This window comes from Sabethes cyaneus, chromosome 1 (assembly GCF_943734655.1).
Source record: "Sabethes cyaneus chromosome 1, idSabCyanKW18_F2, whole genome shotgun sequence".
In the NCBI taxonomy this organism is placed as follows: Eukaryota; Metazoa; Arthropoda; class Insecta; order Diptera; family Culicidae; genus Sabethes; species Sabethes cyaneus.
This window is the reverse complement of record NC_071353.1, coordinates 147,532,327-147,551,742: the sequence shown is the minus strand read 5'-3', so window position 1 is coordinate 147,551,742 and position 19,416 is coordinate 147,532,327. Positions and strand designations below refer to the sequence as shown.

The 19,416-nt window shown below is 40.1% G+C and overlaps 1 protein-coding gene across 1 annotated transcript in view; it reads left to right on the top strand.

Moving 5' to 3' along the window:
* The first annotated feature begins 833 nt into the window (after positions 1–833).
* The window catches only part of LOC128746412 (uncharacterized), a 127,593-nt gene continuing 109,010 nt past the window's right edge, over positions 834–19,416 (top strand). Inside the window, exons 1-2 of the mRNA XM_053843460.1 lie at positions 834–1,217; positions 2,049–2,721. Of these exons, the coding sequence (XP_053699435.1) occupies positions 834–1,217; positions 2,049–2,721 (1,057 nt within the window). The remainder of the gene's footprint in view (positions 1,218–2,048; positions 2,722–19,416) is intronic.

Here is a 19,416-nt window from a genome sequence, read left to right as displayed (position 1 = left end):
TACCAAGGTAACGGGAGTGATGCCATATTTACGTTGAGCGTGAAATCGGCCAATAATTTTCACTATTAAATTAACAGTCGTAGAATGTCGAAAATATACTTATAAAATTCTCTGATAATAAAATTCACCGTAAACAACATTTAATATGATAGAATTACTGTCAGATCTCGTTCAACAGCAAAAATAGATGCGCGATTCTACGTTTCATAATTGTTCATAACAGATTATTACCTACTATTAGCAACTTAGCATAAACAAAACGATAGTGGAAACAAGTACTGAAATCATTAAAAAAGCAGCTGGCCTCTGACCGACCGACGACCTAACGTTATTAGCCCAATTAAGAGTCTCTCACTGAAAGGTGCTGGAACTTGAAATAGAAAATCAAGTAGACTGAAATAAATTATGTAAATCTTGATTGTTTAATAGTTTTTCTTATCGCAAAAGTTCCATACCAATCCGAGAATGGCTCAAACTTTGGCAAACAATTATGTGAGAGCCATTTCTATCACTGCTTATCAGACAACACGGCGAACATCCTACGTTGATTCCGAATGAAAACCCATCCTTTTATCACACCATTAGAGAAACCAAACAAAAACAGTAAACTGACCATCATTTCTAACGCCCCGCTTTTGTCCGTTACCCCTTTCAGTTACCCCCTGTGACACACGGACGGTCTCTCGCCATTCCGGAACCGGTTCACACCGAGCACCGAGCTACCGTAGCGGCACAAATCAACGGTCCGACGGAAATGGCGATACTCCACCCTCCACCGTCCTCAGTGACCAGCAGTGAATGAACCGAAAAGTCAACACCAACCGGCACAGGAGATGACCATCATGGATGGTGGTGCTAACAGATTAGATGTTAGGCAACAGCAAAGTCAACAAAAACCACCGGAATTGTTACAGCAGCAGCAACAACATCATCATCCTCCGCATCATCACTTTCAATATCAACAGCCACAACAACAGCAACAACAACAACAGCGTGGACAAACAAACCAGTTTTCCACGACCGGTGGCGGCGGCAGTTTATCCGCTTTGTCGGCGGACGGTCACGGGATGACCACCACCACAACCAATCCTGCCGCCGTCGTCGGCGCCGGCGGGCAGTTTCCGGCATCCTTTCCCGACAGCTTCAAAGACTTTTTCGCCATGCTCAACGAGGAGGACGACCACGTCGATGTGTTCTCCAACATACTAGAGGATAAGGTAGGTTGGGAGGCATCTAGGAAAGTGAGCTGGAAAATTACCTACGGCTTTTGAACTTAGGACGGTATTTACCTAGCCGTATGTAATTCACGGGCTTTATCCATCCACCTTCGGTGGAAAATTCTCACACTCATGTATAAAGTAAACATTAAATGGCTGTCAAAACCTAGTTTTTGGAATCATGGCCAACTGTTTGAAAGATAGTCAATGTTGATGCTCGTATCACATTGAAAGTTTCACATTTCAAATTACAGTCAACTTTCGTTCGTTGGGCTATCTTTAAGTGGGCTACGTTTTAATCGGGCTCCCGTTAATTGGGCTATAGCCCATCTAAAACGAAGTCAAACGTCATTTCTGACAGCGTATTTTTTCTTCTGAGGGGCTCTTGAATATAGTTCATTCAAGTGTGGAAAATATTTTATATAGGAAATATTAAAATTAATTAAATGGAATACAATTACATCACATCGTTTTCCGATCAATAATGAACTAGACCCTCCCATTTTTAGCATCACGGTGAAACAGTTAAAAATGCCAATATATATTAACATTGTCGCATGAAATTCTACTATTTACTTGTTAAATAATCTAGAAATAAATTTCAACAACGGAGAGATTAGTTTTCACTTTGATTCCGTATTTAATATAAGTGTATATTTGTATAAACCTTTCTGCGACGATTTCGACAAAAACAATCGATATATTCCTCGGTTTTGACATCTCAGCCCAATTAACGAAAGTCTTTCGCTAAATGGGCTAAGAGCTTAGTGCAATTAGCGAAAGTTGACTGTATAGTAAAAATAAAGTTTCCATCTTCTTCTCCTCCGGCAGGACATCCCGCGCGGTACCAAGTGTCGCTACAGTCGTGCTTCCAACGCTGCCGGTGGCGGTTCCGGTAGTTGCAACTACAATACGGCTCCCGGTTCGGCTGGGCTGGGCCATTCGGGTTCGACGGCGTACGGTGGAGGAAACTCGCGGTCGCTCGGGCCCGGGTTTCCGAGCGCCAACAACAACTACAACTTTGGCCGGTCCAGTTCGTTCCGGATGCACCGGAACAAGGCGTCCTATGCGGCGGTGGTCGAACATCACCAGGAACGGCTGTTTGCCTATCCGTCGTCGTCGTCGTCGTCGTCGTCGAATCACCAGCTGCTGATTAAAAACATTCGCAATCAGCTGGGTGGATCCGGATTGATTCCGGGTGGCGCGAGTGTTAGTGGGGGTGGTGGTACTGGTGAAAGTGAAAGTGAAGATAGAACGATGAAGAACCTTAATCTTATCAAAAGTGCTGTGGTAGATCGATCGCCCTCTTCGTCGGCATTGGCTGCGGCCGCCGCAGGCGGCTTGACAGTGACGGGATTTCCCGGACCTGCTTCGATTAATCGGTCCAAATCGAACACGAAAATCGACGACCGATCGCCTACTTCGTTCGAGATGAAAAATTTCGAGTACGGAGGAGCTGCAGCTAGTGGAGCTCCAGGAAATGGTCGGAATTATAATATTAACGGTAAGTGGTAGGAGTTAAATAGGGAGGGTCTCACGGGGGAATATTTCACTCCACGTTATTACACTTGAGTTAGATATTACTTTCTGATGCTTTCATGGCCACAATCGTTGAAATTTTCTGCTTCCTTTAGTATTACCATACACACATTTAAAACAGTTTTAAATTTCGATCTAAGCCTCCTGAGTCCATATAAACGTCCAATTCGTCACTGCAAACTTTCTTCAAAGTTCATTTCGTGATGGCATGGTAACACAATAAATAACGAGCGAGAGCTGATATAGGGTAAATGACAAAATATTTTACCTCGCACCTTCTAGTTTCTGAACAGAGTTGGTAAATCCTCATTATAGTTATGTTTTAAAAATGAGTTATGTTTTAAAAATGATAACGCACAGCTCTCAACCTCCGGTTTATTTAACATTAGGTCGTATGAATAAAATAGGTTTTACTTTGCTTTTCTCGTTTAAATTGTATGGGAGCATTTGCCCTAACTCTTTTATTCATACGGCCTATTAAGTTTTGGTCAGGCTCTTCCAATTCAATAATTCATCCTCACATATTCGTCAATATTAGTCAATATTTTTTGCCTTATACCAAGTTTTTCCAGTTCAGCGTTTTCCCTTTCCCAATAAAATATTAGTTTATCATTGTTTCGTTTTGCTTTTTTTGCAATCACTTATTTCTTCTTTTCTGTCCCGTTTTTCCCCTTTTCTGAAACGTTTTTCATCTTTTTCTGTCCCATTCTTGTCTACATTAGCACCTGTTTTAATTCTTTTCAACTGCCTCGATTCTTCAAGTTGTTCTCCCGGTCTCTTCTTGACCTATGTTTTGTCAGAATCAGAGCGGACCAAATCGCCAAATCTTAAAAAATGAGCTAATGGCAGTAAAGAATCCAGAATTTTCTAAACGACATTCTACTTTAATCAGATTACATAAGTGTTGCAAATGTTGTTAGACACATGAGATGATTTCGAATGAATAAATTATAGAAACATAATACAGAGCAGCAAACTTTGAATTCGTTTATTTCAAAATCAGAGTTGAAATAACAACTTGCTTAAATTACTAACGGCCATTTGAGAATCTACTAAGAAAATAACTTCTGACAAGTGTTCACTCTCATTTCACCCTTTTTTCTCATCCATTCTTTCTTTTTCTACTCCGTTTGCTCTCATTTATTTTGCTCTTGTCTGTTGTATATGTCCTAAACTACTGTTTGTCTTTTGACTCTTCTGTTCCCTTGAGCCTGTTTTGCTATTTTCTTTTTAACCTCTTGTCTTTTGTTACATTAACTGCTTTCTGTTCCGTCTGCCCTCTTTGACTGTTTCATTTTATTTCTTTTTCATTCCATTTTTCTCTTTTTCTTCCAACTTATTACCTCTATTTTATTTCTATTTTTCAGCTCTTTTCTTCCAATTTACCTCTTTCTAATTTTCAGTCATTTCTCCTGCATACAAAAGTCTTTTCTCTTCTTTTTCGCGTTTTCTTATATTTTCTCTTCTGTTTCTTCAATGTGGCTATTCGATTTTTTCGATTCCACTAGCTTTTCCTTCTTCCTCTTTTTCTCTTTTCTCTCTCCATTTTGCCTCATGTTTGTCTTTCTCCGTCTGGTTTTTCCGTTTTCACTTATTCTTTCTCCTTTTCAGTTTCCGGTTCTTCCCATTTCTTCACTTTTTTTCTATTTTTCTTTTGGCTTCTACCATTCCTCCGCTTTTTTCTCTTTTTTTCCTCCTCTTTTTGTCCACAGTGTCCTTTTATACTTTTTTCCTGGACCAAAAGATCCAGCTATCCGCCTTTTCTCCTCTTTCGCATCCTTTTTTTCTCATTTTCTGTCACTGTTAATCTCTTAGCTTTATCATTTGCTTCTGTTCGGTTTTTTTCTGATTGACTCATTTTCCATCTGTTCGGTTTAACCATTTTTCTCGTCTGTTTTCCTGTTTTCTTCTCGCATTTTCTTTTCCCTATTTTTATCTGATTTTCATATTTCCGACCACCTTTCCAGAGACCTTTCCCACTCACTGTTCCTGCCTTTCGGCTTCATTTCCCTGGTTTTTCACTCCTCTTATTGTTTTCTGCCAATTGTTTCTATTTTTCTCTTCCATTTTGCCCGTTTTGCTGTATTTGTATTACCACCGGTTTGTCACCTTTTTCTAGTTTTCTAGTTCTCTTTTCTCTTCCTCCTTCTTTCATTTGCCACTTTCCTGTCCCGTGTTTACTCTTTTCTATCTGTTCCATTTTTATCTATCAACTATTAGCTGTTTATTTACCCCCATTTACCTGTTATTCCTTTTTTCCAAAATTCAAATTTCCTTTTTTCTCATCCCATGCTTTCCTTTTCCCTTGTTTCTCGTCTCTTGTTTCCGTTTTCCCTGCCGCTTTTCTCTTATTTTACCTCCTTTTGGTCCCATTTCTCTTTTCTTTTCCTGTTTATTTTTCTTCTTTTTCTTACTTATTTTGTTTTCCTCTTTTGCTCTTTTTCTTTGCCACATTTTCTTTTTTCTCTGAGCAGTTTTCCATTCTTCACTCACGTTTCCTTTTTTTCGGTACCGTTCCCATATTTTTCTCGCTTGTTCTCCTTCTTCTTCTTCCATATTTCATCTTTTTTCGCTTCCCTGTTCCTCATTTTGCCTTTTATTTCTCTCATCATCTGTCTCTGTCGCTGTCAGTCTGTGTTCTGGTTTTTTTTTTAATTTTTCATCATGTTTTATACTTTTTCTGTCCTTTTTATAGTCCTTATTTTTCCTCACCCGTTTTCTGACCAGATTTCCTCGTTTCTGTTACTATTGTAACAGTCTTTTCTCTCCGATTGTTCATTCTGCCACTTACCCTTTTTTCTCTTTTCTACAGGAACTGGTTTTCGCTCTTTTTATTGTTTATTCTTTTGCGGGTTTCCCACTTCCGATTCTTTTCTTTTGCACTCTGTTTTCTCGCGTTATATCCCTTTTTCGCTCCAGTTTTATTGTCACCGATTTTTTGTCCCTTTTGTTTTCTCTTTTCTCCATTGATTTTTTTTCCTTTTTAGCCCCAATTCTCTACTTTTCCTTTCTATTTATCGTTTCCTTTCGGTCTGTTTCCATTATTTCCTTTTTCAGTTCGGTCTTTGCTTTTTTGCTAATTTTTTTCGGTTCCGTATTCTTCCTTTTTTCTCCTGTTTTCCATTTGTCCTCTTATATCCTTTTCCTTTTTTGATAGTTTTATGTCCCAATTATTCTCTCCCGTTTACTGCTTTTCCGTCCAGATTCTTCTTTTTCACTCATTTTTCTTGTTGATCGGTTTTTTTGGCTCTTTTATTTTTCCACTCTCATTGTTCTTCCCCTTTTTCTCGTTTGTTATCTCTCTCCATTTTGTGTTCCGCACTCTATCTCATTTTCGCTGTTTATTTCCTTCTTCTTTTCTTCTTTCTTTCTTCTTTCTTCTTCGTCCGTTTTTTGTGCTTGTTATTTTCTCCTGTTTTCTGTTTTTTCTCTCATTTTCTTCTGCTTTCCTTTCCATTTCTCTCATTTCCGTCCTGGTTTTTATGCATTGCCGTTTCATATTTCTTTTCCATTATCCGTTGTTTAGGTGGTTATTCTTTTGCATTTTTTCACTTTTTCACACGTTTCACTCTTTTGATATTTTACCCATTTTTCCTCCATTTTCCTTTTTTCTGTTCGGTTTGCTCTTTTTTACTCATATTTTCTTTCTTTCGATTTCGTCCGATTTTTTCCGATTCATTCATTTTTTTACCTTTTCAGTTCAGTTTCACCACTTTTCACTCCTGTTTTTTCTTCCTCTCCCAATTTTTTTATCATTGATTTTTTCCCCATTTTTCTTCTTTTTCGGTCTAGATTTTCCTGTCTTTTGGACCCATTTGTTTGTTTGTTTGCTTTCCTTTGCGCCTCTTTGCCTGGCCTGTATTTTCTGACCTTTACCATCCTGTTTTTCGTCTCTTTTTGTTTCGTTTTTCTGCCCGTTTTCCCTTCTTGACTGTCTCGTTTTTGCTGGTTATTTCATTCCTGATTGCCTGTTTTCTCTGTGGTTTTTGCTCGTTCCCCCCCCCCCATTTTTCCTATTTTTTCTTTGGCTTTTCTACTTTTTCTATTCCTTTTTGTCTTTTTTGCTGTTTATCTGCTGTTTTTTCTGTTTATTCCGATTTTCCCGTTCTTTTCTTATGCGTTTTCAACTTTGGTTGCCCAATTCCTGTCACATTTCATTCGTTTTACTCCTTTTATTGTTTATTTTTTCCCTTTTTCTGTTCAATTTTCAATCTTGTAGTTATTTTTTCATCGGCTTTTTCCTAATTCACTCATTTTTCCACCTTTTCGGCCGCAATTTTTCTTTCTTCTACTCCCATTTTCCACTTCCTTTTCTTTTCTTTTCCCTGTCATTGATTTTTTCTTTTTTTTTCCATTCCCCTTTCGATCCAAATATTCATTCTCCACTGATTTTCCCGTCTTTCGGTACCGTTCATTTACTTCTGCTCTTCTATTTTTAATTTTCTTCTCTTTTCCCATCCATTATGTTTTCTCTATACTATTCCCTTTTCCTCTTTTTGTTTCTGCAACTTTTTCCCTCGAATTTCCCGTCTTTTGCTCGTTATTTCATCCCTTTTACTCATCGCCCGGTTTTTTTGCTGTTTTTTCTTCTTTTTCTCCCGTTTTTTTCAATTTTTCCTTTGGCCTTTTTGCTTTTTATGGCCGTTTTTTTCCTTTTTTCGGATCCGTTTTCTTCTTTTTTCCTGTACAAACTTCTTTGTTTCTTCTCCCATCATCACTATCTATTGTGCTGTTCTCTGGTTCTGTTTCCAATCCCGTTTTGCATCTTTGCTCTTTCGTTTTTTCTGTCCCATCTTTCTTCTTTTCCAACTCATTTTCCATCTCTTTCTATTTCGTTTTCCTGTACCATTCTTTCTATCTCTATTTTTGCTGCTTATTTTTCCCGTTTTTTCGGTTTTTTCTTTGTCGTTTTATACTGTTCCTTCCGATTTCTTTTTTTTTTTGTTTCGCTTTTCTTTGCTTTTTTTTGTCTTCTATTTTTTTCTATATCTTATTTCTTATGTCATTTTACCCTTTTTTCCGGATTTCCCTCCCGTTTTGCACTTCTCTGTCTCTGGTTTTTTCGTATTTCATTTATTTCTCCTTCTTGCTGGTCCATTGCGCCCGCTTTTCTTTTCTGTTTTACGTTTTTTCTACTCTCATTTTCCGTTTTTTTTCGGTTCGGGTTTCCCGTTTTTCGGCTCCGATGTTCTGCTTTTAGTCCCGTTTTTCCTTTGTCCTTTTTTGTTTTTTGCTCGTTTTCTATCCTTATTTTATTTTGAAAAGTGAGAAATTGTATGATGCGAAGAATTATTAATTGGATGAAACGGGAAATTTCGATACAGATCAAAAATATATCGGGGCCACGACAGGTGGGGTTCGCCCTCACGTTCTTTCCGTAGGTACCCGAATGTTTTTACTAACTAAACTATCACCGCGCGTTATATTAGGTAGTCTAATATCTAATTTTGTTTTATTCTCCCTATTTCCGTATTAGTTATACCCGTTTTCACCCTGTTACTTGCCTGTTTTCCTTGGCTTCGTTTTTTTTTCTTTTTTTAACGCAGAATTACGTCTTACAGGAATGTAAGTGTGTTAAATCAAACTCTTGAATGAGAAAAAGGGGCCAGCTTTTGAACGCTTATATCTAAATTATATCGATGATTTAACAAGATTGTAGCTTCAATCGATCAAAAATTCTTCTTAGAGTTGCCTTTATTTGAAAAAAAAAGTCGTATTTCGGTTGATCTATAAAGAAAATTGATAGTAAGTAAGTAGCTTTAAATTCTCCCTACATTTTACTCGATTCCCTATCTTCAAGGCAAGTCGTCAATCATTTGGCAAGAGTTTACCGGTTAGGATTTGGCATTCGCCAAAGAAGTTATGGTTTCGGCTCGTCGCTATCTGCTTCTCCTTAATCAAATTCGGACCCTATCAGTGGTAATTCGACGTATAGATATCGTTGCTAAGAAGACGATACAAGTTACACATTTGATTTTACTATCATTATGCCCCTCGAAGAATGAAGGTCTACCAGTCATCGCAAAGTCAAGGTGTTGTCCACATCTAAGTCTAAGTCTAAGTCCAAAACCAAATCCAAGTTCAAGTTCAATTCAAGCCCTGTGAAACACCTGTATCTAACGTAATCTTACCCAAATCCAAAGCCAAGTCCAAGTCCTGTCAGGTTCTCAAACCAGGTTTATTTAACATGTTGAAAAATTGGCCATTGGACGTTGAAAATTGAATTTAGGGGAAATTCTGGAAGTGATTCGCATTACTCTAAAACTGTTGTTTCGTTGGTCACATTACAGTGCTTTTACCCTATCGTCGACAAAGACAAAGTGTCTTCTTTCTTATGCCGCTCCTACTATACTATGGCCTACTATGGTTTGCTGATTGTACACTGTTGGTTGCGGTTTCAATGAGCGTAAAACGAGCGCAAAGTATAGGACAAAACCAGTTAACTTAATAACCAGAACGAGTACCGAAGTACCTACAAGTTTACAAGTTTTGTGTTGGACAAATTTTCCTCCCCCTGTCGATGGATTAAACTTTCCAGATCCAAAAATGGGGGGTTGTTAGGTGGCAATTACCGCCGGCTTTGTGACTTTTTGTGATTGAACCTTTCCGTCCGTCGCTTTTCGGTGGAGTGGAAATGGGAAAGGAAATTGCCGCAAAGTGTCGTTTGAGAATGCCGCCATCCATTGCTACTAATGGAATTCAACTAATTTTATTAAGTTAGACAATCCTACGATATTAACACTAGATTTGCAATGGGCCATTTTGACCTCAGTCGGTGGAAAAGCTGTGATATCTAATCTGAACTCATATTTTATGAAAGTGTGAGGTTATCAGTTAGTACAGTTTAAGCATAGGTTGCTCGGATGCATGTCAGCAAGACTCTCGCTGGCATTTTGTTTCGAACAAATTAACATTTCATGCATTTGAAACTAACTCGCCTTTGAATAATTCAAAATTTTTCTTTTGCAATCTTCAATTTCATACAATGTGGGTTAAAATTATCCAACATGTGTGCTAGATATTATAAGCCTCATCGTCAGGTGCGATTCGACAGCCGGCATTAAATCGGAACGCCTAGCAGCCTGCCGATGATGCCAGCACTGCCATCGTCAGCTTTGATCGCTCGATAACCGCAAGCGTGTGCATCGTACAGAATCCAATTTCCGGAACGAATCGTTTCCGTTCTTGGCAGTACAACTCCGTACAACTATGGGGCGGAAGGATTATTACACGCCGTTGAAGCCGTTTCTCTCGTGTTACCCTCCCGCACACAGATGCTCTGATGTCTGTGGTAGCGCGCGTGTTTGTGATTCTACAGCATCCGACAAGCAGCCCACCACCATGCTGGATGCCTTATGCAGATGACCTCCCCACTCAGCATCGAGCAGCGCATAAAAGAGCGGACAATGGGTTCCATTTGCCCTTCGAGTGACATTCATCCGGTCCGGTCTGGTCTTCGTCTTGCGAAGCGCAAGACCAGATCGCAGGCCCTTTTCCTTCCGTTCGATTGTCTCACGCTTCGGTGGGAACTAAGAAAAGTTGAGGTTAAGGGATTGGTTGAGGTTGGGGCAACCAGCAATCGTAACAATAACAGTCGAGAACATAGTCGTTTTCAGATCTGTTTTTTATCGCGATGCGGAGGGAGCCAGAGGCTACTTTGTTCCCCTGCTGCGACAATCGAAAAGAAAGACCAGTCGAAAAGACCAACAAACGAAAGATACCATCAAACACATTGATAATGACGGTGCTCGACTTTAATGAGGATTGAAGGTCTTAAGGTCGGCTGCCAGCAGGCAGGCAATAGCAGGCGGTGCGAAAGTGGATTCGCAGTCAGCCCGAAAGGGGCTGTCAAACAAATTAATTCCACCGTCGTTCCGAGGCGAAGCCTCCCTGCTCTCTTTCAACCACAGTGTTTCATTCGTTCCGTGTTTGTGTGTCTTTCACATCCTGGGCTGGCTTCCTGGTCCTGGAGGAAAGTCAGTCAGTACATACATCAGCGCGCACACACAGTATTAAAGTGAAATCTCACTTACTTAAATGGGGTGAGTTTTAATCGGATTCCGGACCGTCATCGTCGTCGTCGTCGTCGTCGTTGTCGGTGTTTCCGAGCAAAATCAGGCTCCGGAATGGTGCCGGAAAGCGGGTTGTTTGTTGGAGCAATAAGTTTCGAAGTTTGGTACATTATTTTTGACAGTCGATAAATTGTTTTCCAGACCAAACGGGAGCCTGACAGCCTGGGTAGCTACATATCGATACTTTGGTTGTTGGCAGGCAGAAACTGGGGAAAATCGATTGTCTCCTCCTTTCAGTTTCAGGCACACTTGGTTCAGTGTGGTGCGCTACGATGCCATCGAGTTTAATGTTAATGATATTTATGTAATTAAAACGAACGAGCATCCTCATCAGTTGCACTTGACACACGAGCAATCGACGCGGTCGTGTTCTGTCTATATCGACAGACATGCTGCAATTATTTAATAATGGAGACGCATGGTTAACCAGCAATTTGCAGGGAACGAGACATTAATTTTAAAATCGAATGTCGGTCCAAGCAATCATCTAAAGTGTCACACGTACTACCGTATAGTAGGACTAATGGCAGTAAGCAGGCTTCGCAAATTCTCTCTTTACGTCTCTTCCTTCGCTTACCCTAACCCTTCTATCGAAGTTTTCAATAGAGATGGTCGGGTATGAAAATTTGAATACCGGAACCCGACCTGTCCCCGATTAAGAAAAGAAATAAAAACCCGTGCCCGACCCGAACCCGCAAGTTTATTTTTTTTGATACCCGAACCCGACCGCAACCCGTCGGGCACGGGTACGGGTCCGGATACCCGACAATCTTTAGTGTTTAATGAGGTCAATAGATACCCGACCCGACCCGTACTCGTTTTCAAAACCAAAAGTTAAGAACCCGTACCCGACCCGAACCCGCAAATTATTTTTTTTCAATACCCGAACTCGACCCGTACCCGGCAGGTACGGGTACGGGTGCGGGTTTCGGGTAAATTTTCCGCTACCCGACCATCTCTAGTTTTCAACAGCGAGAATGATGGTATGCTGTCAGTCGATTATGACAGTTAACGGCTGACAGTATGCTGGCACTGTTCACCAGTTTCGTTCATGGAAAACTTGATTGCTTTATACCGTTTTTGTTTTTGCTTAGGTTCAATCTAGATTCGCTCTAGTTCCAATCGAACGGCTGTTAAAACGTTTGTTTTTTCACTCAGATTGAACTTAGTTTCGCTCTGGGTTGCACTTTTTAGACGACGGGTTCGCACTGAGATTTTTCACAGTTTGAACCTCGCAATAAGCAATACACTGACAACCCGAAAACGTTTGTTTATGCTCGTGAAAATGTTTGTTTATTCAGTGGTCGGTTGGAATAAACCCAGGTTAAAAAACAACAACGCTATTAGATATAGAAAATAGTGCATGCACGCTATTGGAAGTGAAAACTTTTTGCAATTTATAGAAATGAATAGATTTCTTCTACTAAATTTTATCTTCTGCAAGCGTTATTGAAGCGCTCTAATAAATAAGTTAACGCAAATAAATGTCTTCATTACCACGAAAGTAATTCTTTAGGCAGATAAATAAATTTGTAACTTTATGGTAAACGAATTTTCCTTGCAAGGTGGAAAAAAATCGAAACAGAACAAATTCAAAAGGAATAAAACGTAAAAAAAGAGTGAAACTAAACCGAAAAAGGGGAAAAGCAAACCTAAAAAATAAAAACTGGGCAAAAAAAGTGAAAAAACGAGTACAGAAAAGGAAAAAGCAAGAAAAAAGAAGAAAAATGGAAGAAGAAAAAAGAAACCTTGCAAGCAAAATGGGGAAAACTGGACTGGAAAATTTGAAAACTGGCACCCAGTTAGTTTAAAACAAAATTCGTTTATTCATCCTGACTTACAACTGGACGAACAAATTGTGCTTATTTTCCCACATTTGACAGTTCTTCTTTATTAGGCCGTAGCCGTTTGGATACATAAAACAGTTTGCTTTGCTTTTCCCGTGTAAATCTTTTGGGAGAGTTTGCTCTAATTCTTTTATTAATACGGCCTATTAGCTCGTAAAAAACGGTTCAATCAATCAAACTTTTCGCTGAAACCACAAAAAACTTTTCCCTTCTGGTGTTGGTGCAAATAACATGTTCATCAAATAAACTACAAACGAGCAAAACACTCTCTACGTAAATAACAGACCGTCGTCGGTCGTTCGTTGATTGCCCCCCGTGGAATTACAGTCGCCGTTTCCGTGGCTACAGCTCATCAATTCGTTAAACGCCCAGGATTCGCCTACTACGATTCATGCAACCGCACCACTAGCGCTGCACTATGCTGGCACTGCAAGCGTCAGCCTGCCCTGTGCGTGAGGGACTCCCGCCAGCCTATACTGGTACTGGCTGGCTGGCTGGCTGGCTGTTATCCGGTAATTAAAATTAATAGAATCCCAGCACGAAATAACGATTGAATTTCAATGACCCGTCTATATAGTCTATAGCAGCTGGGCTGCCCATGCTACGAAAGGATTAATTAACTCCCTGACGGGCCAGGGTTCCAAAACCACGAAGCAATTTGCAGCAAGTCCCAAGGGGCGCGACTTAATGGACGGACACCGGGCGAGCCTACGGCTCGGCCGGTGACCATTAATAATTGCAATTTTCTTTGGCGGTTTACTTCAATTTGCGGTAATTAGCGAGCTAATTGAGTTAGTGCAATGTAGTCAATTTGGAGATGGTCTTCTCGTTTTCACGGAGGTGTCACTGAGAAAATAAACAATGCTTCCCTGAAAGTTACGGACGGGAAGTGGCGGAAAAGTAGGTCAAATATCAGTTGAAGTAAAACCTCCGCAGGAGGTTTTTGTTAATACGATTGCTTTATTCAAACTTGTAAAATGAATCTCTGGTTCGGGTAAAACTAATAGAATCATCTATTTGCATGTGGAAAACAGAGTGGTGGTAATCTCAAATGGATGGAAACTCGGGAGTGAAAAGTGATGAAATCTGAACAGTGAAAATGGTAAAAAGCTTTTACCAGCAAGCAAGCAAGCAAGCTAGCTCGCATGGCGCGACAAAGCAAACCATGCATTTTTGAACGGTAGCGTTGACACTGTGACAGTGACAGTACGAAACTCAACAAGTAAACATTCTCTCAGCATGCTTCGATTGAAGTCAACCATTAGGTAGGTACGACCGACCCACCAACAAAAGTACGGATAAAAAAAGAGATCGAAATCACATTTCCCTGGAAACCACAGTAAATTGTGCGCTACACCGCCGCCGTCGCTGCCACCGCGCTGTCAGGTGTCAGGAGAGAGTGTGATAACATCGGTAAAGAATGTGTACTTATCTGGGTTCTCGAACAGTGAAATATGAAGCGCGAATTCTCGGAACGGATCCATTCAACGGTGGTATCCCAGGCCATTGAAGGCAAGGCAAACAACGTGAAATTTAGTGCTTCCTGTGCTGAGGACTTGCCGAAAACTGTGGTTCGTCGACGGTGGGATGGATGCTCGTGGAAATGAAGGTAATGTGTGCGTTTTAAATAAAAATAGAAATGATGTTCTATCGGTTCGTTACATTCGTAAGTAGAATCTCATAATAACCAAAAATAGGGAAAGGTTAAACAACCAAACCGGTACTAAACGACCGCTGTCAACACCCACCCAAGATGGGTGGATTGATCAAAGAACATATTAATTATTTTGGAATATTTTCAATTTCAATCGCCATTGAGTTAAGCAAACAAACAAGAATAGAAAAGACAACTGCCCCAGCATGAAAAAGGTTACAATCATTTACGGTTTGCTTCCTTTTATTACACGACCGCATGGTTGACGTAGGACTACGTTAGTCTGTTAGTGGCCAAATTATAATGGCAACAGCTAACCTTCGAACAACCCCTGCACGTCCAACCCTCAAAAGGAACTATTCTGATGCCTAATATTTTACGATTCCTTAAAACATAGACAAATTTTGAATCAATTGATCAATTTCCAATTTTTTTCAATGGGCTGCGGCACAGAACTTCGGCTTGATGGGCCTAAATACGCCAACCAGAAACAGAAATGTGAGGAAATTAGAGCTGAAATCGGGCTTAAAACAATATTCGAAATTTTTATTCGAAATTAAACTTGAAATTTTATTCAAAGTTGGACATAAATTGGATTTAAATAGAACTTGGGATTAGACTTCGAATCAATCGAATTCGATTTTGTTCCTTTTTATTTCGTTTTTTCTCTCTTGCTGTGCCGTTTTTTTTTGGTTTTCGTTGTCACTTTCCTCCTATTTTTCCTTTTTTCTGTCCCGTATTTCTTACTTGATTGTTCCATTTGTCTTCGTTTCCGGCCTATTTTTATTTTCAGTCCTATTTTGCTCATGTTTTCCTAATGTTTTTCATTCGTTTTTTTTTTGTTATTTTCATTTCCGTTTTTCGTCTTTTCTCTCCTTTTGTTGCATTACCTTTCGTTGTTAAGTTTTCGTCTTACTTTTAAGGAAGGGAGTCTTCCTTTCTTCTTCGTCTGTTCTGTTTTTCCTCTTTGTTAAGCCCCTTTTTTCGGCTTTTCTGTCACGTTTATTCTGTATCTGATTTTCTTTTTTCCATTGCCCTTCAGTTTTCCTTTTTTGTCTCGAATTCTGCGCCTTTTTTTCGTTTTACCTTTTACTTTAAATCAGTTTGTCGTGCTTTTCTGCTTTTTTTGGTTCATCTTTCTACTTTTATACCCCGTTCCATGCCTTGTCCTGGTTTCCTCGTTTCCTCTTCGGTTTCTTTTCTTTTCAACTCTGTTCTTTTTTTTGGGTTTCTTTTGTTTCCATATTCCCTTTCTTTACTCATTTTCCCTCTTTTTTCTCTCATTATTTCTCCTCTTTTCCTGTATCGTTTTACACCCTTTTCTTGATTCCTGATTTTCCTCTGTCCCTTTTTTTTGTTTTATTTTTGTTTTTACTCGCTTTCAAGTCTTTTCCTCTCCTTTCTTGTCTCGCTTTATGCCATTTTCTGTCTCCTTTTTGTTTTTTTCGCCTTTTTCGCATTCTAATTCCTTTTCTATCCCGTTGTTCGTTTTCGTCTGTTCCGTCGTGTCTTCCGCATATTATGTCCTGCTTATCCTCCTTTTCTGTCACGTTCTGTTTTTCTTTCGCGTTGTACACTTCTGTTGTCCTCAGCTTTCTGTGTTGGTTTCCATTCTTTTTTTCTGTCCCGTTTTTCTTTTTTTCTGTTCTTGCTTCACCTTTTCCCTGCTGCCGTGTCTCCCCCGTTGTTTTTCCTCCTTTTATATCTCGTTTTTCTTCTCTGTCCGGGTGATCCTTCTCTTTTTGTTTTCTTCGTATTCTTTGATTTTTCCTTCTTTTCTCTTCCATTCTTAATCTTTTTCTATTCAGTCTCCTCGTTTTTTGCCTCATTTTCCCCTTTTTTGCGATCCGGTATTTTTTTCCGTTCTGTGTTTTTTCCTTTTTTTTCTATAGTATTTTGTCTGTTCAGTTGTTGTCACGTTTTCCTTCGTGCTTTTTTCCATTTTTTCACCTACTGTCTGTATTTTTCTGTTCCTGGTTCTTTTTCTGGCGAGCAGCAGACTACACCTACATCCATTGGTAAACCATCTGTTAATATGTTGGGAAAATATGCTAACATTTTCATAAAAAACTGATTGCTCCACTTTGTTCGATTCATGAGATATGAATTTTCCGAATAAGGTAAACGTACAGGAAAACCGAGTTTTTCAGCCATAACTTAGGAACAACAAAAAGTGTTTTATCATGAAAATTTTATCATCAAAAGATTAGAGATTGACAAACAAGAATAAAATATTTCAAAAACATTCCATGTGACAGAACATAATTTTCCGACCTTTCTTTGAAATTTTTCGCCATCACTTTTGGGGTCAACCAACTGCCAGTTGAAAGGCCCATTTAAAAAAGTAAATACATTAAATACAGTATCCAAAACCAAGTCTCTGACAAGACGTCATCAGAGGCATGTCGGTAACTAAAAACAGGCCCCTGACAGGGCGTCATGCTTTCCTAGCAATGGGTTTTATTCTCAGTCACCTCACTGGTCGACTGCCCGATTGCTCGATTGCTCAATTGATCGACTAGACTGCTCGACTGGACTGCTCTAGTGAACTGATCGACTGGACTGTTCGATTTGACTGCTCGATTTGACAGCTCGGCTCAACTGTGTGACTGGTCAGCTTGATTCAACTGCTCGACTCGACTACTCTATTCTATACTACTGCTCGATTCGGTTTTTCAACTAGACTGCTCGACTGGATTACTCGATAAAACTGCTCGACTGAACTACTCGTCTCAACTGTTCCATTCAACTGCTCGACTGAACTACTAGATTTTACTGCCCGCCTGAGCTGCTCGATTCTACTATTCAAATCGGCTGCTCAACTCGACCCGAATGCTCGATTCAACTGCTCAATTTAACTGCTCAACTTGACAGGCTGACTGGACGGCTTGATTGAACTGCTCGACTAGACTGATCGATTTCATTGCTCGACTTAACCACTCGAACCGACCGCTCGACGCAGCTGTTCGACTAGACTGCTCGACTAAACTGTTCGATTAGCCTGCTCGACTCAACTGCTCGACTGGACTGCTCTGTTCAACTAATTTGATAGTGTCAGCCACCATATTCTGCTTGCCGAACTCGATCATCTGGGTGTGGGCTCATATCTTCTCTGCTGGCTCGAGTCTTCTTTTTTTGACTAATCGTCGACTGTGTGTCAAACTGGGATCAGTGGAGTCAGATGAATTTCATAATCCCTCAAGTCTCCCACAAGGCAGCAGCTTAGGACCATTGTTAGTTATTATATTTCTTCCAATGACGTTCGAAAGGTTGCAAACTTTTACGGGCTGATGACATCACATTCTTCCAGACTATCAGTTGCTACAAAAAGTCATCGACAAGTTTTACGACTCGTGCCAACGTAATTTCATGATACAGAGCGAAATGCTCTAGAATTACGTTGACAAGTTGACCTGTCAGTCCGATGGATGTAAACGAAATAAATGACAAATAAATAACAAATTTCAATCGCCATTGCGTTAAAACGAACTAACAAGGATTACAAAGGCAACTGCTCCGACGTGAAAAAGGTTCCAAGCTTTCACGTTCTGGTCTTCTTTTATCCGCAGGAAATTAATTGCTATCAGCGCAGATTCTTTCATTCCGACCGATTGTTGCACATTTTGCGAAATCCATCATCAACGAGACAAACAAAGCGCTCAACTTACGGGGTTGAAAAATGAATTTATTTATTCACTTTAACGGGCAATAAACGAAAAAACAATGTCACAACAATGGAGATTTTCGCTGTTGTGCGAAAACAAAAACAGCTGACGGACGGACAGAACCATGTTTCAGTCCATAACCTCTACCTACCGTACCGGTACCGGACCGACCGAATCCCCAACGCAACGCAACGCAACGCAGGTGGGCAGGCCAGAAGAAATAAAACTTCTTTTTGAGCGGAAATTAAGTTACAGGAACGAAATAGCCCATTCCGGACGAGCAGGGGTCGGTCGACGGTGAGCCGCACCATTAGGCCGAACCGGAATGGAATGGAGCAGAGCGGTACAATGGCCGTATAGGCAAATAGGGCAATCATCATCATCATTGTGTGGCAGCAATGGAAGAGGTGTAACGATAACATCATCGTTCAACCCCGGCCCGGTTGAAATTTCGTTTCCGCTGCTCGCTCGGTAAAAGACCGGATCGTAGTAGGCTGGAGCACATATTCGTACGTCACAAACGTTACGTTTGAAGGAAGAAGTGAGAAGGATGCGTTGGTTTCTTTCTGGTTACAGTGAAGTTATATTTCACTGCTGTCTCCGTATCGTTTAACCTAAATCTGGCTTTAGTCGTATCCCCCCGTACGTTGAAGGTGAGCCTATCAGATTAGAATAAGCAACGGAGCTTGATGGTGCGTGAATGGGTTTAATTTACGGGAGTTTCGTGCGAATGAAAATAGCTGCTGATACCGTGTGTATACCTAAGGAAAAAGGTGTTCCTCGAAGTGCTGGTTGACGAATGGGAAACGTTTTGACTCATTGTGGGTTGTGAATTACACGAAGCTATGGGCAAACTCGCACAGATGTTTTACAATACCAATAGTGGACCTTATCAAGGGATCTTGATCAAGGGTGGTCACAGCTCGACGAATCAGGTCCTTAAAACTATAATTATCCTCATTATATCTACTTTTATTTGCTAATTAATTTTAATGTAAAAGACCTCGAAGTCTGAGAGAGTGACATATTTTTTTGAAGGAAGGAAATTGAGCGAATGACATCTGGAGTAGAATCTTAACCCAAAATAGACTGATGAAATCTATTGTTTGTTACCCAACAGTGATTCCCAGATTTCTGTCCAACGGCTCCCTAATTATGGTTCAAAGCGAAGGGGCAGGGCCGTCTATAGACGGCATTACCCGTTAGAGCGTTAATTTCCCTCCTAAAAAGGTAAATAACACCATGCGCCTCCACTTACAAATTGCACGGAACCGGTTTAATACATTTGTTTTTATTGTGTTTTCTCTTCCAACAAAATAAATACCGCTTGAAATGATTGAAGTGAAATTTCTGTGCTCGTTTTTATTGCACGAATTCTTTTTCTAGCAGGTTCAAATGAAGAAAATCACGAAGAAAGCACAG